We start from the raw sequence: 27,960 nt of genomic DNA on the forward strand, positions 1-27,960 counted from the left end.
CCTTGGTGACTGGGAGTATGGTGCTATTTTGGACAGTAATAGGAAAGTTGGGAAGAGAGGAGAGTTTGGCGGGAAAAGATAACGAATTCTCTTTTGAACATGTTGAAGTTGAGATGTCTTTGCAGCATCTAATTTAAGATGTTCGAACAGTAGTTGGTGTAACCAGACTGGGATTAGGAGGGAGATCAGTGATGGAGATGTAGATCTGGGAATCATCTTCATAGGGATGATAACTGAATCCAGGGGAATTGAAGTGATCACCCAGCAAAACAGTAGAGAAGGAGAAGAGAAGAGGAACCAGAGAACAGAGCCTTGGGGGACAGCCAAGATCAGTGGGTATGACCTGAAGATGTAGCAAAGTAAACTGAGAAGTATTGGTCAGACAGGTAGGAAGAAGTGTCAGAAGTGAGAAATGTCATGAAAACCTAGAGAGGAAAAAGTATCCAGGAGAAGGTGAGTGACAGAGGTCAACAAGGATGAGGATTAAGAAAAGGCCATTGTTTTCAATTGTGTCCGACTCTTCATGATCCCACTGGGGTTTTCGTGGCAAAGATACTGGAATGGTTTGCCATTTCCTTCTCCAGCTCATTTTACAGATGAGGAGAACGAGGCAAACAAGTTTAAGGGACTAGCGCAGGGTCATATAGAGCAAGTGTCTGAGGCCATATTGGAAGAGAGGAACCTTTATAAAATGCTCATTTCCTTTTTTCCTTCCTATCCCTAAGAAAAGACAAAGAGGTTTACTTAGGTCTAGTCCTACCCACATTGCTTTTGTCTGAAATTAATAATCTAGCTCACTATTAGGGGTTCTGGTTTAAGCAAAGGGAAGGATATGTACTGAGAAATTTAAATTGTATTTTCTAAAATGGCCTCTAAAATGAGATTTTGCAATCAAGTTCTCAGGCTGGCACTGAGTTTATTGTACTAATTGCCTGTTTTCTCTTGTAACAGAAAATAAGACAACATACCATCCCCTGCCCCCAAATCAATGGCATACACAAGAAAATATTTTTCTGTATTTTTCTTCATACAATGTAAGAGAGACAATCCAATGAACATAGACAATACAGCCTGGAATACCAAGTGAAGAAGCATATTCTTCACAAGCTTCCTTTCTAAATGAATTTCATTCCTGTTTCAGGGAGGACCATTTCCTTAACTTGGATAATTTTTTTTTCATACCACAACTACCTATTCGGGAAGCAACTCTTTCATCTTAAAAAAAAAAAGGAAACTTCTAAAAAATTCCTAAAAATGATGTGTTTCATCTCAAAGTTAAGGCTAACTCTCCAATGACTTAGAAGAACCAGATCTAATGAAGCTAAATAGCACTGGTTTGAAACACTGGATCCATTTCATACCCTTGGGGCTATTCTGATAGTGCACAGGCAGTGGGACCAGGATTCTCTGGTGGTTTTGCACAACCATATGGATGAAGGATAGCAAATAGAGCGGAAAAATGTTTTGCTTTTATTTATTTATTTCAACTATGCTCATGTAAAAATAAATTACACGTATGAAATAGTTGTTGAAGTAATTTTTCAATCAATCAACAAGCTTTTATTAAGTGCCTAAACTATGCCAGGCACTGTGTTAGGCACTGGGGATACAAAACCAAAAATGACCAGTCCCTGTTGTCAGGTAATTTACATTTTACTGGGGGTATGTATGTGTGTATGTGTGTATGTGTGTATGTATGTATGTATGTATGTATGTATGTATGTATGTGTATATATATATAAAATTATTAAGATATATCTTAGATATAAGATATATGTGTAATACATAGAGATATTATTAAGATAAATATTAAGAAAGATATCAGTTTATTCTGAATGTTATGTCTTTTTTGTTTTAATATGACCCTAGTGGGCTACACCTAAATCACAGAGCCATAAGACACCTTGAAGATCATCTAATCCACAATTTCTAGATGAGGAAATCAATGCCCAGAGAAGTTCAGTGACTTAAAAAGAGTAATAGATAACAAGAAAGTCAGGAATAGAACCAGAACTTCTGACTCTGGCTCTTTCCATAACACCATCCTACTCTAGAGTTTCCAGACCTCTCTTATAGCTCAGTAAACTTGGTTTTCCCACAATTTCAAGGATATAGGTGCTCAATTTCATAGGATTTGATGGGGGCAGAAGGGTCAAACTGGAACCCAGGGGATGATTTACATGATGCCTTCAGAATGGGACAATCAAATCCTTTAGAACATCGATTCCACATCATAAAACAGGTTAAAATAAATAATTAAGCTATCTTACCTGACATAAATTCTGAAAAAGAAATCAATTGCTTAGGTGCAAATAAGCAAGACACAAAACATTTTCTTTCTTTCATTATCTTTAATCATCAGGAAGAGGAGACTGTCAGGAACTCCATTGGAAAGAAAATTTATACAATGCTGGATCTTGACTTTTCTTTCACTTGAAAGTAATTATTCCTCAGAAGAGTAATGAAAACATACTTGTCTGAAGCCTGATTCTTCCTTTCAGTCCTGAAAGGACTTGTGGCAAACAAGTATCATGAGAATCCCCATAGCCTCTAATGCTATCCTTTTAGGGAGGCAGAATTTGTTTTCTCCTCATACGTAACCCAGCAAGGCCTTCAGCAGAGTGAAATATTTACAGTTCCCAAAGGATTGTGAAGTTGCTTAGGATAGCAATTTTCCCCCTCCTTGATTTAAGGGGAAAAGATTCCTTGATTGAGATAATACATATCCTTTTCCCCAAAATTTCTTGGTCATAAAGATAATGCTAATGATGGCAATTTCCTTACCAGCCAAGCACAGATCTTGCCAAAGGAGAGAATCATTAGGCAGGGGAGGTGGTGTTATTACTAACATCTTAAATTCAGGAAAGTGGATGGCTACTGCTGTCTTATATACAAAAAAGTCTAAGATTAGGTCTAACTTGAATAATTATCATACTTGACAAAAATATATTTAATCTCTGACCACATGCCCTACTCATATAACCTTAAAATTAGACTAATTTTATGTACAGTTCTAAGTATAGATCATTTCTAGGGCTTATAAATAATTTCTTAATGATTCCATTTCAGAGAACTTTAATAATCACCTCATAAATAGCAAAATATATAATATTTCAAATAGCCTAATATGGTTTGGTCATTTATATATGGAATCTGAAAAATGTAAAACAATTTTGAAGTTTTTTAAGCTTGGAAATAAGGAAATTTTTCTTCTCAAAAAGGAAATTTTTAGAGGAACAATTATCTTCTTTTAAAAATCCTTTTATGATAAATTTAATAGAAATCACTTGTTTATTAATTTGTATCTTTTGAATTGTCCTTTAAAATATGTTTCAAAAATAGGGAATTTGTTTCTTATAAAGATTAAAAATGTTAGTAGTTCTAAAGGAGAATTTATTTCCAAATAATTTTTTCTCAATCCTGGGACAAAAGTACCCTTGAAGATTTCACAATCCCATGCGGGCATGTGTTTGTGTTTGGAAAGAGTTGGGAGAATGGAAAGTGAGAAAGGAAGCAGAGATGAGAGCCTGTAACAATGATTTCCTGTTTCCATGGTTGAGAAAGCTCCTTTAATTACACTGAATTACTCTTTCTTACATGGAGAGCAGTAACAGATGCAATCATTTGTATTACGCACATTCAAAATCCTGGAACCAGACCAGCAGAAAAGAATAAAGGCAAAAAGGTGTGGATTTTCCATTTTAAGTTCTCATGTGCCTTTCTATGCTCATTTGTTCACTTTAAAGTACATAATTGCAAATGGCATTGTGAAAAGCTTAACCTGCCTTCTTTGCTCTTGGCATGTCATTGGTGTCTAACAACATGAGAGGATGTTTTGAAAGCACCTTTTATGGAATGAAGTTAAATTGACTACATGTTTTTTTCCCTGTAGAGATGCTTGAAGGATAAACGGATAGAAAGAAAAGGGGGAGAAGGGTACCATCAAGGGCAATCTTTGATACACAGATGAAAATAGATGTTATAATTTCTTTCTGGAAGCATTTTCAGAAGCACCTAATAACTCAATCATACCTTTTAACATAACAATAATGGTATTAATCTGTTTAAACTTAAAAACTCTCTTCTCTAGGCATTACTGGGAGAACCTGGAAATCTGCTCAGTATGAAGCATTAGCTATTAAATAATCTGCAGTGATAACAGTTTGGCTATTTCAAAAAAAGTCAGCAAGAAACAGCCATATTTCTGAAGTGCTCACTGTCAGAATGTCCGATTCCGTTTTTAGTTCAAGTTCAGGAACTGAAGTTTTATTTCGAACTCTTCTAATGGTCTTTCACCTTCAAATACTGCTGTAAACCTTAGGCAGAGTGTTTTTCTCCTTGTTTGATACCAAGAACAAGATGTAAGAACCAGTTAAACTGCACAGTCCAGCCTTTGTCTCTACAAACTTCTATCTGATCAAGGAAATACTTCTTGGCCTCCTCTTCATTTTTCCCCACTGTCAAGGCATCCCGAATATAGTCAATATCTTCCTTGCTAGTTAACTGGGGCATACCAGTCATCAGCATCATGGAAAACAGGATGATCAGTAGGTTGGTGTGTTGCCGAAGAGCTAGGTAAGCCTTGACACAGATGTCCTGGATAAAGGAAAGATCATTACTGTTGTTAAAGTGACTAGAGGCACTCATAGAACAAGCTTCCAGACCTTAATTTGACTTGCATGCCATATGTAACAGAAAATATAACTCCTAGGACAGGATCCATATTTGTAGATTATAAACATGTAAAAGACAAACCATCTTTGTAAGTTGTAAAATGCCTAACATAGTTTTCATTAACTCTAGGGATGCTTATTGAACATTAATTCCTTATTAATCATTTTGATCTTATATTCTTGCCCTACAGATTAAGTTTCTCCCATATAGATATTGATAATGGAAATTTATATAGCCCAAGGAGAGGCATGAAATAATAATGATAGATTTCTACCAAGGGAAATACACTATATCTCCAGAAAGATAAATTTTTACTTTATCAAGTCTAAATTTGCCTTTTTTGAAATTTCTATCCATTGTTTCTAGTACTGCCCTCTGGGTTCAATGAGGACAAATCTAATCTCTCTTCTATATGACAACCCAGAGATCAACAAATCATATTCCTCCCCTGATTCTGCTATTCTCCAAGGTTACCAGCCCAGTTCCTTTAGCTGATCTTCTCAGATTCAAGGCCCATTGCCATTCTAGCTGCCCTCCCAGGGACACTCTCTAGTTTCTTAATGTCTTTCCCAAACTGTTGTGGTAAAAACTTAACACACTAATCCAGAAATGGTCTGATCAGGGTAGAGTAGGGGGGACTACTGCCTCCTTATTGGTGGTAGGTACTGGGCTCTTAATGCAGCCCAAGATCACTTTTACTTTTTTTTTCTTGCTTCCTTGTGACTTACTGACCCTTACTGAGTTTATTATAGTCCACTAAAACCCCATTTTCAGACCTTTTTCCAGACAAACTGCTGTCTAGACACATCTTCATTGTGTACTTGGGATTATGGGCTATAAGATAGAAGGGACCTTAAAGGTCATCTAGTCCAATCTTCTAATTTTACAGATGAAGAAACTGAGAGGAAATGACATATTCAAGATTATAAAAGTGGTATGTAGAAATGGAATGATTCAAACCTAGATCTCTGACTCCAAATTTCTTGTGAAGCAGATTTTCTAAATCCAGTATGACAATGTATGTCCCCATTAAATCCCTTCTTCTTTCATTTGGCCCAATATCCTAACTCATCAAGATCTTTTTGGATTCTGACTTGTCATCCAACATGTTAACTATCCCTCCTAGCTTTTTATCACCTAGGAGCCTTTATCCAAGTTATTCAAATGTTAAACACCACTGGGCCAAGTGAAGATTCCTGGGGTGCCCTGCTAAGGTTTTAACCATTCATGATAGCCCTGAATTCATCTAATTATACAATTATCTGTCACACATACCTCCATAATGGAATAGCATGAGAGACATTTTTGCATGCTTACCTAGATACTGCCAAAATCCTGCTAAAAAGGGAAACAAAGTTATGATGGCTCTTTAGGGACTTCCTTTTTTTAGTGTTCATGAGCCATCTTTTAAATAATATTTTCTAGACATTTGTCGGGAAGCAAAGTTGAGCACATTTGCCTAGTTTCCAAATTCTATTCTTTTTCCTTTTGTTGGAGAATGGCTTATTCGATTTAAAAAAAACTGTTAAAATGTGTTATTGATTTTTTTAACATCACTGGTATTTCCCAATGCCGTCTCTCAGTCCTCAACAAAAGTCTACTTTGTAACAAAAGTAAAATTAGGCAATACCTTGGCCTTGTCTGACAAAATATACCTCCTATCTGTTCCTTTCCAGCCATATGGTGCCTCTTTTGTGTTTTCCATGATCTTGCAAATATTACTGATGGTGGTGTAGCAATAATATTCACCAATTCTTTCAGTTATTGAAGGTGTAGTGCATCTGGATCAAGATACTCAAACTCATGAAAAGGAGTTAGGTTGTTCTTTTACTATCTTCCTACTTATCTTGGGTATGAACTGCCTAATAGCCATTTTTGTTTCCTTTCTGGCCCAAACATCATTTTTATTGGCAGAAGCAAAACCAGATACAAAATAAAAATGGAATAGCTCTGCTTTCTCTCTTTCACCAGTTATCATTCCGTATACCACGTACAGCAATTCTATTCATTCTTTGATCGTTCTTTCCTCCCCAATATAGCTTTCATTCCTCCCCTTTTTTGGTTTTTAATGCTTAGCTTAATTTGGTGTTCTTATCCTTTTTCTTCCAGACCTTCCCTCCTTAAGTCACCAGTGACTGATGGGTTAGATAGGGTTAGAATCTAACACCAATTTGTCTCTGCATCTTTTCAAAAGAAGAGAAATGCTTGTTTCACTCTTTAATTTCAGCTCTTCTACTTTCCACTTGCAGATGGATCTAGTTTTCCAAGTCCTTGGAGTTTTTCTGTTCATGACCGTGCAGAATACTTAGCCTCCTGGAAATCAGCTCAGTGCATTAGGGCTCTTGCATTCTTAATGGCTCCATTTATATTAAGAAATCAGTTTCTTTTGTCCATGTATATGCCCTCTTGAGCTGCCTTTCATTTTTCCTTAGTAATTGCATTGGCTAAGTGCAGACTTACCAAAGGCAATATTCACATTAATTTAGCAACTTGTGTAATTTTCACAAGATGATGGATGTGGATTTCTCTTGATTCAGAATTATTGTACATTCTGCTTAATAATTATTTTAAGTCACTGTGATTTTGGAGAAAAGACATATGCCAGGTGAACATCCTGAAGGTGAGGGTATACAATTAAGCTTAAGCTCCTGGTGCTAGCAGAAAATTTCCACCTACAAATCAACGTATTATTATATTGCCAATCAGTGAACGTTCCCTAATGAACCGACTGAAAACTGGCATTTTATATAGTGCTTAAAGTTTGCAAAGCACCCCACATATAATTATTTCATTTGATCTTCAAAAAACCCTCTGACATAAGTAGTATAGGTATTATTACCCCTGTTTTAGAGATGAGGCTCACGGAGGTTAAACAGCTTTGACCATGATTATGAGGTGTAGGACCTGAATTTATATCTTCTTTCATCTAAAAAAATTTATGTTATTAAATATTTTCCAATTACATGTAAAAAATTTTAACAATCATTTTTAAAAATTGTGAGTTCTCAATTCTCTCCCTCCCGCTCCTACCTACCTCCTCCTTTAGAAGGCAAGCAAATTGATATCGATTTTATATATGAAGTTATGCAAAACACATTTCCATATTAGCCAGAATCCGTATCTTCTTAACTCCAAGTCTAGCCTTGTATGCACTAAGCCACACTGCCCTCCCTATGGTATCTGATGTGAGCATGGCATCATCACCAAATGGGGACAGAATAAGAAAGAGAAAGGGAAAGACTGTGTAGAGTAATAGGAAGCACATTGGATTCAGAGAGAGAAGACCAGAGTCCAACCTTTATTTCCGTTACCACTACCCCTAGCCATAAGATTATGGCAGCTAGGTGGCATGATAGTACATACAGTTTGGGGCCTGGAATCAGGATGACTCATCTCCCTGAGTTCAAATCTGGCCTCAGACACTAGTTGTGTGACCCTGGGCAAGTCACTTAACCTTGTTTGTCTCAGTTTCCTCATCTGTAAAATGAGCTGAAGAGGCTAAATGGCAAATCACTCCAGTACCTTTGCCAAGAAAACCCCAATTGGGGTTACAAAGAGTCAGACATGACTGAAATGAATGAACAACAAAAAACATATGTACATACATACATACATACATACATACATACATACATATATACATACATATGGACGTAAACTTATATAGATATATATGCTAGGTACTGTGTCAAGTACTGAGGAAGTCATTTAATTTTTCTGGGCTTCAGTTTCTTTATCTACAAAATAAGGAGGTTAGATGAGATTATTTCTAAAATCCTTTTCTCCTATAAATCTTAGGATCTGTCCTATTAATTACAGAACCTCCTCACAGGTAGGCATCTTGGAGGCCACTAAGTCCAACATATAACCTAACAAGAATCTCACCTCTAGCATCTCCAACAAGTAGAGTCATTTAGAGGAATCACCTACTACAGAGTCCAGCAACCACTCTCTAGTTCTAAATTGTCCAGCTGGCCCTAAAATTCAGAGACAAATTTCTCCTCCGGGAGAAAAATCTCTTTTGAGAATGTTATCATTTGCCATATGCTCATTAGACTGACATAAAAGGCTAGACAGATCTAATGACTGGAATGCTCATCTGGAAATTCTAAGGGCTCAAAGTCCTCATATTCCGACAAACACAGATTCTTTGACTACTAGAGTAGACTGTCCCTGTTGGCTCATACACATTAAAGAGAATCTATTATACCAACGTGATGGAATTTCTACCAATCCTGATGACCTTCTCTAAATGGCCTCTTAGCTATTAAAGGTCCTCTACCAAGGAGAAAGCTCTCCATCACTGAAGGTTTCCAAGTTCAAGGCTGGATAATCACTAGGGGATGATTTGGAGGGGATTCTAGCTCAGATATGGAATGGAATCTATGATCTTTGTGGTACCTTCTAAGTCCAACCTTCTTTGACTTTAAAAAGAATGACAGTGGTTGCATCTAAAGCTGTCTGTATCTCCCAAGGGAGAACAGGACAGCAGCTGCTTTGTCCTCTTCTTCCTGTACTCCTTCACACTGATGTGGGCAGGAATGAGCTCAGATCCATGGTGGATCATGGCTATTTTTCTCTCTCCTGCCTCCCATTCCCCTTTTTTCAAACTATAGAGGTCAGGTGGCTTGAGAAAATGTGGGGCTGTGGTTCCAGGAGAATAACGCAGAAACGAAGAAATACCTTACATCCATCTTCTATCAACTCCCAGGAACTGCTGTGCTAGGTTCAAACATAACCAATCTTTCTCTTTCCTTAATTCCTACTTGAGGTTTTTTCATTTTCAAGTGGAGAAGACAAGGCATGCCTCAGGAGCGGAAACTGCTTTCTAGAATGTGGTTAAATCCATTTGTTACTGAAAGCATCTAAAACTATTATATAGTGAGCTCTGATGTTGACTGTTGACCAGCTGTGAGTTCTCCTACCTCAATTTTTTCTTGGAGCACTTTTCTAGACATTTCTTTTTGCCTTGTAAACTTATATCATACTTATTTGAATATATATCATACCCCTTTTCCTATAAGCCCCCCAAAGACAGAAACATGTCATTTTTAACATTTGTATTCCCAGTGTCTTATACAGAGTAGGAACTTTAATAAATTCTTATTGATCTGAAATGAATGTTCATCAATAATCATCAAATTAATAGATAGTTCTTTTACTGACATTTCTCTCCTCAATGTTCTATTTTATTCAACTAATTTTATTAGGGTTTCATAGCATATTGAAAAGGTATTTTAAAAAAAATCAACCACAAGCCTTGTGAATAGGAGGAAACATGAGCATAAATCATCACTTCTCTAAGCCTTAACTAAGGTAGTAATCAGCAAAACAAAGAGGCCACTAAATTGAAAACAATAAAGATTTTAGGTACAATGTACTAAATTGCTAATAGCTGATGAATAACAAATTGTCCTGGGTCATAATGACTAGGCCTATTTTTTTTCTCCAAAAGAGAACTCTCTACTTCCTCTGCTCATGTTTACCCAGGAGTTAAGAGGAAGTGAAATACTGTAGATCCTATCCCCAGAAAAGTGAAGCAGTCTTCTTAGTATAGTAAGAGACAGAAGTGCGTGTGCGCGCGTGCGCACACACACACACACACACACACACAAGGATAAGGATAAAAGAGTATAAAAATGTGGCTAAGGGTAGAAAGAGAGAAAAAGAAAAATCCAAAAAATATTTATAAATGAAAAGCTTATAGAGGGGAACGCATCTCTATACATTTAACATCATCATCATCATAATAATAATAAATAATGATAAGTAGTAGTAGTATTTACCTAACACCTTAGGGTTTGCGAAGTGTTTTACAAATATACCCTCACAACAATCCTGGGAGGTAGGTACTATTATTATACTTATTTTACAGATGAGGAAACTGAGGCCAACAAAAGTTAAATTACTTGCACTGTCTCACACAGCCAATAATTGTCTGATGCTACAGTTGAACTCAGGTCTATCTTGATTCTAGGTCCAAGGGTTTATCCATGGTACCTCCTAGCTTTCACTTATACCCTTCAGAAGGAAAAAAACTAGAACAGGGACCAGGGCTTTAAGTCTGAAGTAATGTTAATTGGTAATGTTTAATTCATTTGTAAATGTTTTTAAACATAGCTCTGACAAGACAATGGAGGCTTTGGATGAAATAACATGTTTCTGCTGGAAGGCAAAGTGTGGCTAATCAGAAAGAATATTGAACATCTCAAGTTAAAACCTTTTGTTTACAGCCTTTGAATTACAACTTGTACCTTGAAAGCTTTTTAAAAAGGGATTCTCTGGTTCTATCTGTTAGTGGAAAACCTACACTTACTTTCTTTGCAAATATTTAGCTAGGAACTTATTAAAAGCTGAAAGGCTACAATTAAGCTAGTACACATTCAGTTTGGGTTTTCTAATAGTAAGCAATGGTGAGAGAATCCCTATAGAAAAGTTATATTTGCTTAGCAAATGGGAGCAATCGTAACCCAGTCTCCCAAACCTCCTCCCTTCCACTGATGAGCTAATGAATGAATCTAATTTCATCTTTGCAGAGCTGGGTTCACATCTCTCCCAAGCAGCAAGTAAATAAGCTTAGTAATTACTCCCTACTCCTTTGTAAAATGGAAGTTTTTAACCTTTTTATGTGCCATGGACTCTTTGGCAGCCTGGGGAATCCTTTTCTCAGAACAATGTTTTTAAACACATAAAATAAAATACATAGGATTTCAAAGGAAATCAGTTCTATTGGAATACAGCTATTAAATTTTTTTTTAAAGTTATGGACCCCACGCTAAGAACCCCTTCTTTGAAAGTTCCCTTAAAACACACTGATTCAAGATCAATTAAATTATTAAAGAGTGAAGACTTTTAAAATTAGTGACAAATCTTGACTTACATTTAGGAAAAATAGGAGGCTACTCACTTGCTTTGCTTTTAGGGACCATGGTCATGCCCTTTGTTCACAGTATACTCCCTTCTCCACCCTGCATACACACACACACACACACACACACACACACACACACACACATTTACATAGGATCATAGAATTTGCAGCTAGAAGAAAACTTAAAGGTTATCTAGTCTAACTCTCTCATTTTAAAAAAAAGGGGAAACTGAGACCCAGAGAGGTTAAATAACTTGCCACAAAAGTAGAAAGTGGCAGAATTTGTATTTGTATTTAGGATCAGACAACTCTTGGGGCTCTTATCATTCACTATCACTTATCACCACAGCTGCCTGCATCCTTACAGATGCCTGGAACTCCTTCAACAGGACCTTAGCTTTTCCTTCTGAAATTAGAAAGAAGATTCTGGAGAAAGTATCATACTAACAAATTCATGCTAAGTGTAAATGGCATGCCAGAAAATTTTTGAGTTACAGTTTTAATTAGGGAGTGATCAGAGAAGCACAGTGCCTGGAGTCAGGAAGACCTGAGTTCAAACTTGGCCACTGACATTTACTAGCTGTGTGACCCTGGGCAAGTCACTTAACTCTGCCTCAGTCTCCTCAACTATAAAAGGAGCTAAAGAAAGTGGCAAACCACTCCAGTATCTTTGCCAAGAAAACCCCAAATGAGGTCACAAAGAGTCAGACAGAACAGAAACGACTGAACAATAGAGAAGCAAAGTGGATTTAGGCTCAGATCCTACTTCAGACACTTTATTAGCCATTTGACCCCAATCTTTCTCAGTGTTAGTTTTCTCCTCTGTAAAATGGGGATAACAATGTCAACTGCACTGGTAGGGAGTTGTGAGGATCAAAGGAGGTAATGTATGTCAAAGCTGTTTTGTTTTGTTTGGAACACACCATTGATTTCATTCTTGTGGACAACTCCTATTGAGAAAAATCCCTCTACCAAATGCGTATCAGTACCAGCTCTGCAGTTTATAGTCTTAGCTTTTCAGTGCCTCAGGCAATCCTCTAACAATCTAGAGTCACACAGCCTATTTTTATCGGTCAGGGACTTGAACCCATGTCTCATTGGCTTCACTCCAGGCTCAGGTCCTATGTAATAATTTCGTTTGTACAGGAAACCCCCATATGTAGAAACTTCTACAATTGTAGTCCGGCACTTTCTTTGCAATGTACAGTCTTAGGGAAATGCCTAGAGCAATGACAAACTCAGATAGAAACTGGAGCCATTACTAACTCTTTCACAAAGATCCCTTCTGGCCAAACACTGACTTAGAAAACCACACACTAACATTATCCATGTTCTATTGTATTTTTATTTATTTTCTTAACTGTTTCCTAACCATATTTTAATCTGGTCTGGCTGTTTTTGGCTTCTCTGGCTTAGAGCACTGAGAAGTGAAGGGACTTGCCCAGGGCCACACCTTGTGTCAGAGGTAGCACTTGAACCCACATCTATGAGGTTTTGAGGACAGTTCTTCATCCACTGTGAACACAGCTTCTCACATGCAATGAGTTATGGAATAGATGTCTGTTATTATCTTGAGAGTGGTGAGAGCTGGAGGAGATAGGATTAAGGAAATTAAAAAGGGGGTTGGGAGAAGCCAAATGGCAAACAGCCAGCTCTTGCAATTTTGCCTGGGTTTAGGGTAAATACATTTCCACCCCTGAAAGGTGACTCTCTCATTAGTCCTATTTGCTGAACATTCATTCTTTTCACGTGGATAAAAGACTGTGCTTTAAATTCAAGTGAAACTGGATGTTCTCCCATGTGGGGGTATGTGGAAACAGCAGCTAATACATGAGGAATTACTCCCCTAGCCAACAAAGGTCTTGGGAAAGAAAAACTCTAGAAGCACTGATTATAAATTCATGTAACAGGTACCCGACTTGTGCAAAACTGCTTCTTAAGAGTGACATCTAGGGGTGACTGCCTTTTAAGGCCACTCTTTAACTGAAAAGCTTATGTTTGCTTGGAAATATTCACCCATATTTCTAAATGCCATTCATTATTAAAATATTTATTGAGCACCTACCATATTCAAAGCTGGTCTTACAATGTTTGTTTGCATTATGCAAGGTCATTAGCTCTAAATATGGGGTATTCCAAAGATGTTAGTGCAGTTTTAAGCTAATATCTTCAGGACACCTAGTATTTTTCTTCCTTGACAACTGTTCCATATTAACATTGCTAATTACTAGTATTAGTATATATCTCATTATTCAGTTAGTAATACTCCTTTTTATAATTGGAAGAATATCTAATGCTCATGAGCAAAAAAACCTTATAAAAACTGTATATACAAAATACAATTACTGAATATGTCATTTAATAATATGTTAATTTAAGTAAATGATTTATGCACTCTGGTAGCCTAGAAGGTTCCTTCCAACCCTAAGAATTTTTTTTTTTGGGTGCCACATCTAAGTTTCATTATTCTTCAAAGGTAACAAGGTTGCACCTATAAACTGAATAATAATTCAAAATTTATTTCACCTTATCATCAGGTGGCAGTATTTACTATTTCATTACAGACTGATAAAATCTTATATTTGGAATGGACCATAGGAGGAATCTAGTCCAACCAAGATCTCACTCAAAGCAGGAATCTCTTGTCTAACATTAGTTTCTTTTTAACCTTTTAACCAGCGTCATTTACTTTTTTAAAAATTCCCTAATAGGCTGCTCAGATTAATAAAAACATAAAACAGAAGCACACACAAACCCTTCTACCCAAGGATAATATGTTTCAGCTGTTTCTCCCTCTATGATTGCAGATTTCCTTAGATGCTGATACTGTGTTTCTAAAGGAAGAGAATTTCAACTGCTAAAGATCTTCCTGAAATTTTGAAAATTGCTGGCAAAATGTTTAGAGTACTTTCTTTAGATTTAAAATAAGGTGGTCTTAGATTAATTATCAGTAAGCAAAAGAATCCTTCCTCTTTTGTTTTAGGAACATATTTCATTAAGGAGAATTAATTCATTATGATCATAACCATCAAAAATATTTATTGAACACCCACTGTGTGCATGACATTGTACCATAAGGTGGCCAGATGTCCTTGGTTTCAGAAGATTTTGTCTTTCTCCCTGACTAAAATTTATCTCCTAAGTCTCTGTTTTTAGGGAATAGTCCAAAGGAAAAAGCTCCAGGCTGAACAAGTCACCTCTAGAAGGAGAGAGGGGCAGGGTAGAATAGGACATTCTTTTGCTCTGTTCAGGTCAACCTGCCTCCAAGGACTAATATTCATAGTACTAGAACCATTTCTAAAATGATTTAAGGTTTACAAAATGCTTTACAAATTCTATCTCATTTGATTCTCACAACAGTCTTGTATGGTTGGTGTTATTACAATCCCCATTTCATAGATAAGGAAACTGAGGCTGAGAGAGGTTAAGTTATTTGCCCAGGGTCTCACAGCTAGAAAGTGTCTGAGATAGGATATGAACTCATGTTTTCCTGACTCCAGTTCCTGGGCTCTGTCCATTATGGCACCTAGCTGCCACTGGGTTGGTATGTTCATTCTGTAAAAGGGCTCATCATTTATTATTTTAATGTTTTTCCCCTTTTTTTGGGTGACCTTAACAATTATCAACAAATGCAGCCATGGGTTACTAGGTAGTGATGTACACCTTTTATTATATCCCTTTCCTTTTGTTCAATAAAACTACCATTCAAAAGCCCCACCTTCTCACTCTTCCAATATAAGTTCAGTTTACTCAATGCATTAATTAGTCAAGTTTATTAAAGGAATTATTTTTCCAGATCTACATGGAACTAGAGCCTCTTAAATATAATATGCAAATGTATACAGTATCAGATTATTACCAGATTAACTAAAATACTAATAACCTTTGGTACTAAGTACTGGGGAGTCTTGACAGTGTTTTGAAAGGTCATGATCCCTAGCCCCAAGAAACTTAACATCTAAAGGGAAGCCAAGACAGATAAATGTAAATTTGACTAACAAAAGGAAGAAAGAGATAACTGCATATACTAGCACAATACTCAATTTTTTCCTGGGAGAGTTAGCTCTGTTCACGCGAAGCTACAGATCACTACTTTCTAAGTCTCCTTTTAAGCCACGAATCCTGATCAGAAGTCCTAATTAGATGATGGAAGAATAAGAAGTCAGTACTGTATGCAAAATTTTAGCTAACTTCTAGGACAACAATAATTATTGCTATGATTGATCCAGAGAGTTACATTTTGGTTCTGTTTCACTATATTATTACTAAATCTTAAAGTACACTCAGCATTAGCAAGCTAGCCACTAGTTATAATTTTTTGGCCTATCTATGTAATCTATAGGTATGCACAATGCATGTGTACATTTTGGAGAAAAACGACAAACTACTCCAGTATCTTTGCCAAGAAAACTCCAGGACAGTAAGCTTGGACAGACTTCAGGAGACAGTGGAGGACAGAAGAGCCTGACATGCTGTGGTCCTCGGGGTCATGAAGAGCTAAACATGACTGGATAACTGAACAACAACAAATGTTTAAAATTTATTCATATAGACACATACATGATAGTAGCACACTGGACTGGATATCATGGTAACTGGGTTCTAGGGCCAGCTGTGCTGCTAACTAAGCAACAGAAGATTAGGCGTAGTAGGAGGGAGGCCAAATGGTGAGAAATGAGTGGGAATAATGACTGGTATTTAAGGGGATAGCATGAATACTTATGGAGATGGTGCAATTTGGAAGTTGACTACATTTGAATGTGAAAGATCAAGAATTCAAGATGGTGCCAAGATTGTGGGTGGGGTACCTAGACAGACATTACTGGCTATGATGGATGCAGAGGTGAAAGAGTATTATTCTAAGCGCAGTACATAATACTAATTGGAGAAAAAGGAGATAAAATGAACACATGATTCATTTTTTTCAAAAGGCTCACTGAACAATAATAACAGTAGCAACAATAAGGCATATTTATATATATAAATCTATAATTTTTACCAAATGCTTTCTTCTCAACAACTCTACGAGTATTAATGAAGGGAAGTGACTACAGAGCCAGATTCTCTGCTTTTATCTCCTTCTTTAAATGTCAGTGTTTTTGCTGTGTTTGGACAAATCCATTTAGATAAATCTCATCTATGTAAAAGAAAAGAACTGATGGAGTGGTTTTTGTTTCCTTAAAAGATGAATTTCAGCCAACTTTTTTTCCCACTTTTTCCCCCCTCCAGGAAATTGTCAAAATGTGTGATTTTTAACTTGGAAGAAAAACAGGGCTGAAACATGTCAAACCCCTTAAAAAGCAACAACAGAAAAATTCCACACCTTTGAAAAAGTCACCAAGTAAAGGACTGGATCCCAACTGAGACAATGCAGAGAAGTACAAACGGGGGGAAAAAAAACCCTGAGACCATCTGGCCACAGGGAGGTCTTGGTCTCACTGACCACGGCCCTGAAGTCTGAGAGAAGCAAGGCTTGTAACCACTGAAGTGAAAATCAGGCACATCAAAGACAAGCAGGAATAAACATGAAATGACAAGCTTCAAAACAAAGCAGATGGGATTCATGATTGGGGTAGGGTTGGACTGGATGACCTCTGAGCTCCTTTTTAAGAAACATGCCAGTGAAGGTACTGGGGGGCTAAAGACCTGCCTATGTTACTGACTACTTGTGACATTGGGTAAGTCACTTAACTTCTTTGGACTCAGTTTCCTCATCTATAAAATAAGGGGCTTGGATTAGATGGCTTCTAAGGTCCCTTCTAGCTCTAAATATGTGATCTTAGATTATAATTTATATGGCTCTGCAAGATCTGCATTACTTCCCTGAACACGTGTGACCTTTTGACCGAATCGAAACAATCTGTTCCGTGAAGTTTGGATTCAGTCAAAGGGTCACACTGAGGACCTAAAGGGCCACATGTAGCCTCGAGGACACAGGCTCCCCACCCCTGGACTTTCTGGTTCTAAGATCTCTTTACATTCTTAAAAATAATTGGTGATCCTCCAAAGAGTTTTTGTGAATGTGGGTTATGGCTGTATTTGTCATATTAGAAGTGAAAATGTCTTAATGTTAAATTAGTTTTGACCACATAGACCCCTTGAAAGAGTTTGGGGGACTTCTAGAGTCCTTGCACCATACTTCGAGAGATGCTATTCTGACCACAAAGGGATTGACACACAAGAGGTATGGTCCTGAAAATCTTATATATAATCGATATATAAATAGAATCTTATACATTATATATAATCATACATTATTCATCTTATATCTTTTATATGATATATCATATATAATCTTTATATGTAATGTAAATCATTTCTTAAATAAATAAAATCATAGATGCATCAAAGGAGATAGTTCCTTAAAGGAAACCTTTGATGAATATAAAGTAAGCAATCAGCTCCCAATTCATACGCTCCATTAGTTTGGAATTTTTATAAAACAGACTTTATTTAAACACACACACACACACACACACACACACACACACACGCACACACTTGTAAACATAGCTTTTTGGCTACTGAGTTTATTCACAATTTAAAAATTTTCTAATGTGAAAATTCTATTTCCAGGTTGGAGATGTTTAATAGTCAAAACTGGAAAGGGTTTAAAAAGCAGATACTGAGTATGTCCAGCCTCTGTGGTTTCTTAGAGTGGAATAAATATTGATCTTGGAGTCATTAGACTTAGGTCTGAGCTTCCATATTTATCCTTAATAGCTGTCTGGCCCTGAGTATGTTACTTAGCATCTTTAAGCCTCAGTTTCTTCATCTGCAAATGGGATCATGACTCATTCTATCTTCCTTATAGGGTTGAGGTGGAAAGCATTGGAGCATTATGTAAATGTGACTAATTATTACTGCTGTTTTTATACCAAAGTTGGTGAGGATTGAGGACCAGAGCCAGAAATAGAACATTGGATAGATTATGTGGTGGCAGCTGGGGGCACATTGAATAATAGAGCACTGGGCCTGGAGTTGGGAACACCTGAGTTCAAATCCAGCCTCAGACACTTAGTAGCTGTGTGACCCAAATAAATCACTTAGCTCTGTCTGTCTCAGTTTCTTCAGAGTGAATGTAAATAGCAATTGTTTCGGCTCTGGCCAGAAACTGTGAGGGTCTTCCCTTCCCAGATTGATTCTTTTGGGAAGTCAAACTAGCCCATCTTTTGCCTCAATTCTTACCTAGCCTTTAATCACTGAATGGGTGTTGCCTGAGACAAACTGAGACCCAGCAAAGACCTTGGCTAAAAAATGCCAGAGTCTCCTATTGAATCCAGAGACTTTGCCAGTCATCCTGACCTGTCTTGCCACTGGACTCAGATGACTTTGGAGGAGAGAGTGAGGCTGATGACTTTGCACAGCCCTGCCTCACTTTAATCCAATTCACTTTCAAGTCAAGGCATCCTGATGTCATTGGTTCTCTTGGAGAATGAAGGATGAACAGCAACCAAATGAGGATAATAACAGTACCTACCTGCCATGGTTGCTGTGAGGATCAAATGAGATAATATTTGTGAAAACACTTAGCACACACAGTGCCTGGCACATAGAAAATGTAAATTATGCAGATTAAACTTAATAGTGTTCTATATGTACATTTTTTGGGGGTAGATAGTTATTAAACATTTACCATCATACCACTGAAGGGAACCTATGAACCCTCTCATTTTAATTTCAATCTATGAACCTCAAATCTTTCATTTTATAGATGAAAAACTCATGCCCAGACTGTTTAATTAGCTTGCCTAAGGCCATATGGGCAGGAAGATGCCAAAGTTAGGATTTGAGCCCACATCCTTTGACTCATGATCACTCTTTGAGTATCTTCCCATTTAGCTAGAAGTGGTCCAAAGGTGATATTTTATGGTCCATTGTTGGACTCACACTTGAAGCCTTTCTGGTTTGGCCCAACCAGCCAGAACTCAAAATTTGCTTTCACAGTTGGGAGAAACTCCAAGTGGTGATCAGGCATCAGAACAGGGCTTTTGTGATTGCTTATAACTCCTTGTTATCATTTAACAGTAACACATGTACCTGAAATTTCTGGAAGTGCAGGCTTGTTTTCTTCCCGGAAGTTCCCATCACGAAGAGGAAATCTGGGGTTAGCACAAATGGAACTCTTTCTTTGTTGATACCCAGGAAACTTTTGTAATTCCCAAGAATGTGACCAAAGTCAATATGAAATAGATTTCCTTAATGGAAAGAAACATCAGAGATCACTGTGGTAAATAACTAGCTTGCAATAGCCTGATGGGTTAATGTTGACTTCTTGGAAGGTTTCTTAATCTGCCTCAAAGCCAACTACCTGAGGAGGGACAAACTTTTTTTTTTTTACATGATTTTCATCATCTTCAACTCAATTAACTTCAACAAGCATTTAGTAAGCACTTGGTATATGCCAGACACCGAGGGTACAAAGATGAAAACAAAGCAATCACTTCCCTCAAAGGTTTTTACCAAAAAATCATAGAATCCATAACTTCCTTGAAAATTCTCTTCAAGTGCCATCTCTTCTGATCCCCCAGTTGCTAATGACTCTACAAATTACTTTGTATATAGAATGTAAGCTCCTCAAGGGCAGGGACAGTTTTTATTTCCCAGCAACTGGCATATACCCTTACTGTACTTTCTGTTGGAGAAAGAAACATGAATGCATCAAATAAATACAAAATCAATCAATCAACAAATATTTATTACATATTTACTTATATACTATACTACCTACACTTTGACTATCATCCCTATCTCTCCTCTCCCAAAACCTTGGACTCCATTCCAGGAAATGCTGGACTCTCTGCTTCCCTTTCCTCTCTATCTGCCTGGTCTCCTAAGTGTTGTCTTCTTCCATTTGAATGTGAGCCCCTTGAGAGCAGGGATTGTGTTGCTTGGGCTTATTTATATTCCCAATGGTTACAGCTTAATTAATGTTTTAACTATTTATCTATGTTCTTGGTGCTATGCTAGTTGCTGGGAAATAAAAACTGTCCCTGTCTTTGAGAACCTTACATTCTATATACAAAGTAATTTGTAGAGTCATTAGCAACTGGGGGATCACCAGAGATGGCACTTGAAGAGAATTTTCAAGGAAGTTATGGATTCTATGATTTTTTGTAAGATGTGGAAGAAATAAACAGTAAAACATGAATCAAATGTATTTCTGACATTATTCTAATATTCTTTAAGTCCACTAAATGCTATTATTGATTTCTAATTTATCATATAATTATCATTAGCAATTTATATCAGAACTCGGGATAATGTAGCCAAGTTTACATAAAGCCACAGGCTATTTTAAGTTCTATATGTTGCAGAAATGGTTTTGAGTTTATCAGTTAATAGTTTGGGTGTTGCCTCTAAACCCAACTCTGGAAGGTACTTTCAAATTTCACAAAAAACCTGAAGGAGGGTTTATTGTTAATACTAATCAAAGGGGGGTGGGGAGGATGGAACTTTGAGGAGGATATGACAAGTACCCATTTTGCCTGTGAAAATTTGTGATGGCAAAAATATAGTCTTCCTAAAGGTTTAAGAATCTTACACAAAATTCTATGTGTGATTGGACAATTCTTTTGGGAAATATCATACTTCCACGTGCTCATCTCTTAAACCAATGTTCAGGTTCATAAAAATTTACATATTAAAAAAATGAAACCAAACATTGGGCAGTTATACTAACCAAGCTTTTCATGAAGAGGAAATGAGAAAATTCACCTCCCTTCTTTGATTTGGAAAGGGCATGAAACTATGGGTACAAAACACTAAATATGCTGACAAACTCAGCGATATGTTGGTTAGTTTTGATCATCTTCCTTTCTCTTCCTCTTCATTCTTCTCTATCCTTCCCCTTCCTTTTCTATTCCTCCCCATTTTAATGGGTAGATTTTTGATGATTAGTCATAAAACAACTTTATCACAATAATATTTTTGAATGCCCAGGCAAGAATGAGCTATAATGACTTTCCATTCAAAATGTCATCAGGAAAACATGCATTTTATATTCACTGTAACTGCAGCAGTACAAAGTCTTCACTTAAAAAAATGGGATTTTAGTGAAAATTATGTAAGTGCCTAAGGCCAAGGTACTGTAGTCATGCTTTCAGATGGCTTCCCACTTTTCAGAGAAAAGAGAGATAATCAGTAGCTGAGGATGAGCCATGCTCTTCTATGTAAAAAAGCAGGGTACAGTTAAAAGGAAAGATAAACATGGAACTAATAGTTTTCTGAAAATAAAAGATGTGTTTACTTGTAGTAGTATTATTTTCACCAGTTTGACAGGACATAAAAATTGCTGTTGCCTCTAAAACTCATTAAAATGAAAGTTTATTACTATAGCATACAGAAGCCCACACGGTTTTGTTGATTGGTTTTATTGTTTTACATAAAGCAAATGTTTGGCTTACACTACATTTGCAATCAATAACAAATGTGTGTGTTGTACAAATCAGGTTCCTGGTTCCAAGGCAGACTGTAAATACTGCTTTGTCTGCAGTTATCCCTTCTGTTGGAATTTTATTTGAATACAAACATTCTTAATATCATTTGACATATTTTGCTGAATGTATTTGTGATAATTTTGGAAGGGGGAATATAAAGAGTGTTTTTTGGCTATTTTTGCTAGATTTAAGCTCTGGAGGGGACTTATATGGGTCTCTTCATCTTACAATTCTGTGGTATGTGAATGCTACGTAGACTATAAAGAACTATGGTTTGATCTATGATTTGTCAGATCTAAACTTAACTAATTGAATGGTGGCTCAAAAATTCATTCAAGTTGCCTCACAGGTGCTGATAATTTAAAGTCTGGGACCTTCTTCTTGGAGCATAGAGTGAACCCAGAAAAAGGTATCTTCAATTTAATCCCTTAAAAGTAAGTGCCTATTATAGAAATCAGCTTAGCTTGAAAATTTCCATTTTGAAAACTGTCATTTTCATGAGGCTTGAAATAAGGAAGTACATATTCCAATCACCTCTCACCCCATCCCTTCTGTAACCTCAAGCTCTACCCATGTCCCAGAAGATGATGTCCATCTGTTGAAGCCTGCCTAATTGAAATGACTCACAGATAACCCTTAAGTTCATACTTTTACCTCGGCAATTTCTTGCATTTTTTCATTTGTAGTATGTTTCAATTTAGACACCCTGGTAAAGTCTGGACTGAACAAATACTATGTCTTTTTGTAAGTAACATTCCCCTCACTGCTCACTGATATAGGTAGGACACTTTGGGCCTTAAAGAACTACTCCTTAAAGAAGTGATTTCCACCCAGTTCAGCCAAGCTGTTTTAATAAAATCTTTGAGCAATATTGCCTTCTAAACAAAGAGTGTGGTTTTTATTCCATGAAACGCTATGGGTAAGATCCCATTCTAAGTATTAGTCATGCAAAGATAGATGTGGTGCAGAGCCCGATGTATGGAGTAGGACATATGGAAAGCACACACATACAAAAATTAGCAAGCATTTAAGTTCCAGGCACTGTCCTGGGTGCTAAGAATACAATAACAAAAATGAATTTAGTCCCTGCCTTCAAGGTGCTTACACAAATAGCTATGAGACTAACAGGCTTTGAGAACGTAAACTTTGTTGGCTTTAAAAGGAAAAGAGAAGGAAAAGAGTTGTGTAATTTTGTTAAAACTCCTTAGCTTAAGGTAAAGCAAACTAGTGGGGGCTGAAAGTCTGTAAAAAGTTCTCTGAATTCGGGTTTGGATCATCTAGTCTTTTGCTTATGGCATACCTAACTCTGGATGGTCAGATTGCTATATACGAGCTCTATAATGCACATATAAACACCTGTATACACATACATATACATGTATATGTGCAAGTTTTTGAGGTATGAAAAATTGTATGTGATGGGGATGGAAATATTTTTATATTTCACATAGCATGATATTTTGGCAAGTGTACTAAGATGCAAGTTTGGGTTGGAGATCGGAAAAGATAGAATGCTCATACCCATAATTTCTAATCCATCTTAACTTCATTTAAAAATTAACAGAGTAGGAATAAACTCACCTGTCTCCGTGATCATAATGTTGTCATTGTGTCTGTCTCCTATACCAAGAACAAAGGTTGCCACACAGTAGCCAGCACATGAATATACAAATTTCTCCACTGCTGCCTGGAACTATTAATACAAAGGTACCCAAAGGTTATTTGATATCTTTCCCACCCCAAGTAGCAGATTCTACCTGATAAAGGTTGATGCCCCAAAACTCCTGTTCTGGAAACTTGCATTCAAAGAGCGAATTGTAAGGGTTTTCATTTGAACTATATATATTAGCTATAATTGACTTTCACTCTGGGGTAGCTAGGTGGTTTAGTGGAGAAAGTGCTGGCCTGAAGTCAGGAAGACTCATCTTCCTGAGTTCAAATCTGGCTTAGACACTTACTAGCCGTATAACCGTGGGCAAATCACTTGCCTCAGTTTCTTCATCTGTAAAATGAGCTAGAGAAGGAAATGGTGAAACACTTTAGTATCTTTCTCAAAAAATAAAAAACTCAAATGGGGTCACCAAGAGTTGGACATGACTAAAACAACTGAACAACAACAAACGTGTAATAAGTTGAGAAAGGTCAGAAGTTGGTAGGTTTTTAACTATTGTACAAGGAATCTTCATGACTTGATTGAGGAACAAATGTCAAAGGCAGTATTAATTAAATCAAAAGGGTTCAACCCTCAAGAGGAACCCAAAGTAATTTTCTCCTACACTGTATAACCCTTCCTTTGCTCTTGATCACTAATGGGATGTGAGCCTTCACAAAGCCATCATGTATAATAGGACTATTAAATGTCACTAATTACATTCCCTCCCTCCCCTCTAACAAAGGACTAGTAACCATGCAAATGAGGCTCACTAATCCCGAGGAGCAGAACTTTAAATGACAGCCAAACAACCTTACTACACAGCTTGCAAAGGACTCAGCATATGCACTTCAAAAGCATGCTGGAACTGACATTTTTTGTATCCATAATTTATAGAATATGCGGTATTTTGTCAGGTAGAACATAATTTACATATATGAATGAATATTTCTGGTGGATGGCAAAATTTATACGCACACACACACATAATGGTTAACCAAATGCTTTGCATGGTGTAGTTTTATACAAAGCATGGCCTGGTAGTCAAAGGAGAGGCAAATGCTAAAAACCTTGAAGTCCTGAGCTCATTGCCTGTCTTTTATTCAGAGCTGCTGAGTCACAATGTATATAGATCTGCAACGATCAAAAAATCACCTTATCTGTAACTTATCTCAGAGATGCTGGATACCATGATGATTACAGATCACTTTGAAAAAGTTAAATTGCTATATAAACAGTATCTGTATAAGGGATCCTTAGAATGAGGAAAGAGAAATTAGCTCACCTTTTCTTCAATTGGGCATTTTTCTTTGAGCCAATGATTTAGCACTTCATCCTTAAACGCTCCAGTATTACCCACTGTGCTCTGCTGAATTTTGGCAATGGTGGTAGCATCCTTCACAATTTCAATCATTCCTATGCGATAGGAACTCAGTTTGAGAAGAATAATCATGACTTAGGTTTATGTGTCATTTTTAAGGTTACAAAGTAATTCCATTTCTATTATTTCTTTCAGAGGCAGCTAGGTGACACAGTAGATAGAGGACCAGACCTGGAGTCAGGAACATCTGAGTTTAAACTCAGACACAATAGCTATATGACCCTGGGAAAGTCAATCAACCTCTCTTTGCCTCAGTTTCCTCCTCTGTAAAATGAGAATAGTAATAGTACCTACCTCCCAGAGTTGTTTTGAGGATCAAATGAGATATTTGTAAAGGGCTTGACACAGAGTCTCACATAGAGTAGATGTTCAATAAATACTTATTTCCTTCCTCTTGATCCTCACAACTACCCAAAGAGGTAAGCTGCACAAATATCGTTTTCATTTTATAAAGGTGGAAATTGAGGCACAGAAAGGTTAAGTGATTTGCCAAGTCACACCACTGGTAAATACCAGAGCCAAGATGCAAACTCAGTTGTCCAACTTCAAGTCCAGTGCACTATATCAATGATACTTTGCCGCAGGGTTATTTGCCAAGTCATTAGGTTCACAGTGTTTTGTGGTTTTCTTTTCTTTTCTTTCCTTTTTTTTTTACGAGAATAGGAAGGAAGCTGTGAAGGACTTGGTTACAAGATCTCTGAATGAAAAGTATACATGTTCTATTTGTGAATGGAGAGAAGTAAAATTCATCTATCCTGGCATGGTGAGAACATCCTTCCTCTTTAGGCCAACGGACATTTTTCTTCTCCTTTATTTAAAATTACAGTCAAAGGGAAGATCACTGCACTATTTTCAAATTAGAAACCTAAGACTTCTTAGTCCATACTCTTTCCTCAGCCATCTCCTTCACTCCCAGATGCTTTTAAACCTCTTTGAACATGGAATTACTTTTCCAGGTTTTCCATGCTCTCAACCCTCCATCTGCCTTTAAGACAGCTTTATCTTGAGGGCTTACCAGGATTCATACTTAGGTACAAAGCCAGCTTCACTTCTAATAAAAGTGTTCTTTCTGATTCTACTATTTCAGTCAGAGACATCATCATTTACCCTATAGGCCATGTTCAAAACCTTGGTAATGCCTTTGACTCCTCCCTCTCTCTCATCTCTCATATCCAGTCACTTAGAAAATCTTGTTAATTCAACCTTTGTCAATTCCACCATTGTAAAAGGGACAAACGGGTAGAGTGCTTCTAGACTTGCAGCTTAGAAGAGTACTGTCAGATCCCCCTCTGATGCTTCCTTTCTGTGTCACTTAATCTCTCCAAGTCTCAGTTTCCTCATGTATAAAATGGATATAAATAATACCTACTTTGCAGTGTTATTTTGAGGCTCAAATGAAATTATGAATATACTTTGTGAAACTTAAAGCCCCCATTAAAATGTTGATTCTTCTTATTATCATTATTTATTATTGTTGTTTTCTACCCCTTCCTCTGCAGCTCTAGTAGAGAGCTTTGATGCCAACTACTCGGACTACTGCACTAGCATCCAAACAAGGCTTGTTGCTACTAGGTTCTCTCCTCTCTAAACCATCCTTCATGTTGCGGACAGATTTATGCTCTTCATGCATAGACTTGGTCATTTCACCTTCTGCTCCACAATCTGCTATGACCCTACTTTTCCAAATTTATTTCATATAATTCCATCTTACATAATCTCCTTTCTACCTAGGTGGCTCCTTATCCTCTGTGCCCACCTCAGGTTTCCCCGGCTCTGGGCTTCTGTTTGCCTTTATTCATGCTGCTCCTGCTGAATTCCTAACTAAGCTGCCCTTAGATTTCACATACGCTTTACTTTTGTTTTCCGCATACACTTACTATGTATTGCATTTGAGTGGGTGTCATATTCTCATGCAGTGTGTAAGCTCCACGAGGACAAGACCCACCACTCATCTGGACTTTGTAGTGTCTTGTACCATCTCCCCTCCCCCACTTAGTACAGTGCTCTAAACTGAGTTGATATTTTCTTCCCAAACTTTCTCATGTTCCATTTTTAGAACATGCCTATGCCTTCCCAGGACTCTCAGAAATGTTGCAATCTTCTCCTGCCATGAGGAGTCAGTGTGGTATAGGTAGATAGCATGCCAGACTTGAGGTCAGGAAGGTTCAAACTCTCCGATAGATATTTACTAGCTCTGTGACACTGGGCAAGTTTCCTCATTTGTAAACCTAAAGGGGTGGGTTGGACTCATTGGCTTCTAAGGGCCCTTCTAGCTCTAAATTTATGACCCTATAATCCATCAGGTTTCACCTGATTTGTCAGCATCTTGTCTCACAGTCTCCTCCTGAGCTCCATGGGCTTTGGCACTGGGTTTTATTACAACTTCAATTTCAGGGCTCATAGCACCAGTTTAGCCACGACTTTGCCCCAAAATTCTCTCCATGTTTCCAAACTCACAGGGATCTATACCCCAAGGCTCCAGATGCACTCTCTGGCTTCTCAGTTATCTGCATCTGAGTCCACTACCTCTGGGATCTGACTTATGACCCTTGGATAACATCCTGACTGCCTCACTTTGCATTAACGCCTATGCTATGCATTGCAAATACCCTAGAGGCAGGCTTCCAATGTTGCTTTCTCCACTGATTAACAGATTCTTGGCTGCCTTAGAAGCAGTGGGTTATTTACTACCACGGGCAGTGATGAGCACTGTGTACAGCTGCCTCCTCTTCGAAACTCTATCAACAGCAGGTGCATAATAAAGGTTAGTTGACTGCTGCCGTTCCTACATGGACTAAATGGGATGGCTACGAAGTTGGAATAAAAATACATTCTATTGGACCTAAAAAGGTTTTTAAAAGTGCCTCCAAAAGCACATAAAAGCAGAGTGAGTAACAGCTCTGATAACTTGAACTTGAGGAAACTGTAATAAGTGGCAGATCTT

General features: G+C 37.3%; 1 protein-coding gene across 3 annotated transcripts in view; it reads right to left on the reverse strand.

Annotated features, from left to right (window-relative positions):
* Positions 1–1,462: 1,462 nt before the first annotated feature.
* Positions 1,463–27,960, reverse strand: part of PIK3CG (phosphatidylinositol-4,5-bisphosphate 3-kinase catalytic subunit gamma) — a 47,994-nt gene continuing 21,496 nt past the window's right edge. For 2 of the 3 annotated variants that reach the window (XM_020984579.2, XM_020984580.2), the window contains exons 8-11: positions 24,921–25,051; positions 23,566–23,677; positions 19,586–19,743; positions 1,463–4,596 (exon numbers count right to left, since the gene is read on the reverse strand). In XM_020984579.2, the coding sequence (XP_020840238.1) occupies positions 4,318–4,596; positions 19,586–19,743; positions 23,566–23,677; positions 24,921–25,051 (680 nt within the window). In that variant the 3' untranslated portion in view covers positions 1,463–4,317. The other variant, XM_078154402.1, reaches the window with a different exon arrangement.

Source organism: Phascolarctos cinereus, unplaced genomic scaffold, assembly GCF_003287225.1.
Source record: "Phascolarctos cinereus isolate Bilbo 61053 unplaced genomic scaffold, phaCin_HiC Scaffold_1;HRSCAF=81, whole genome shotgun sequence".
NCBI lineage: Eukaryota > Metazoa > Chordata > Mammalia > Diprotodontia > Phascolarctidae > Phascolarctos > Phascolarctos cinereus.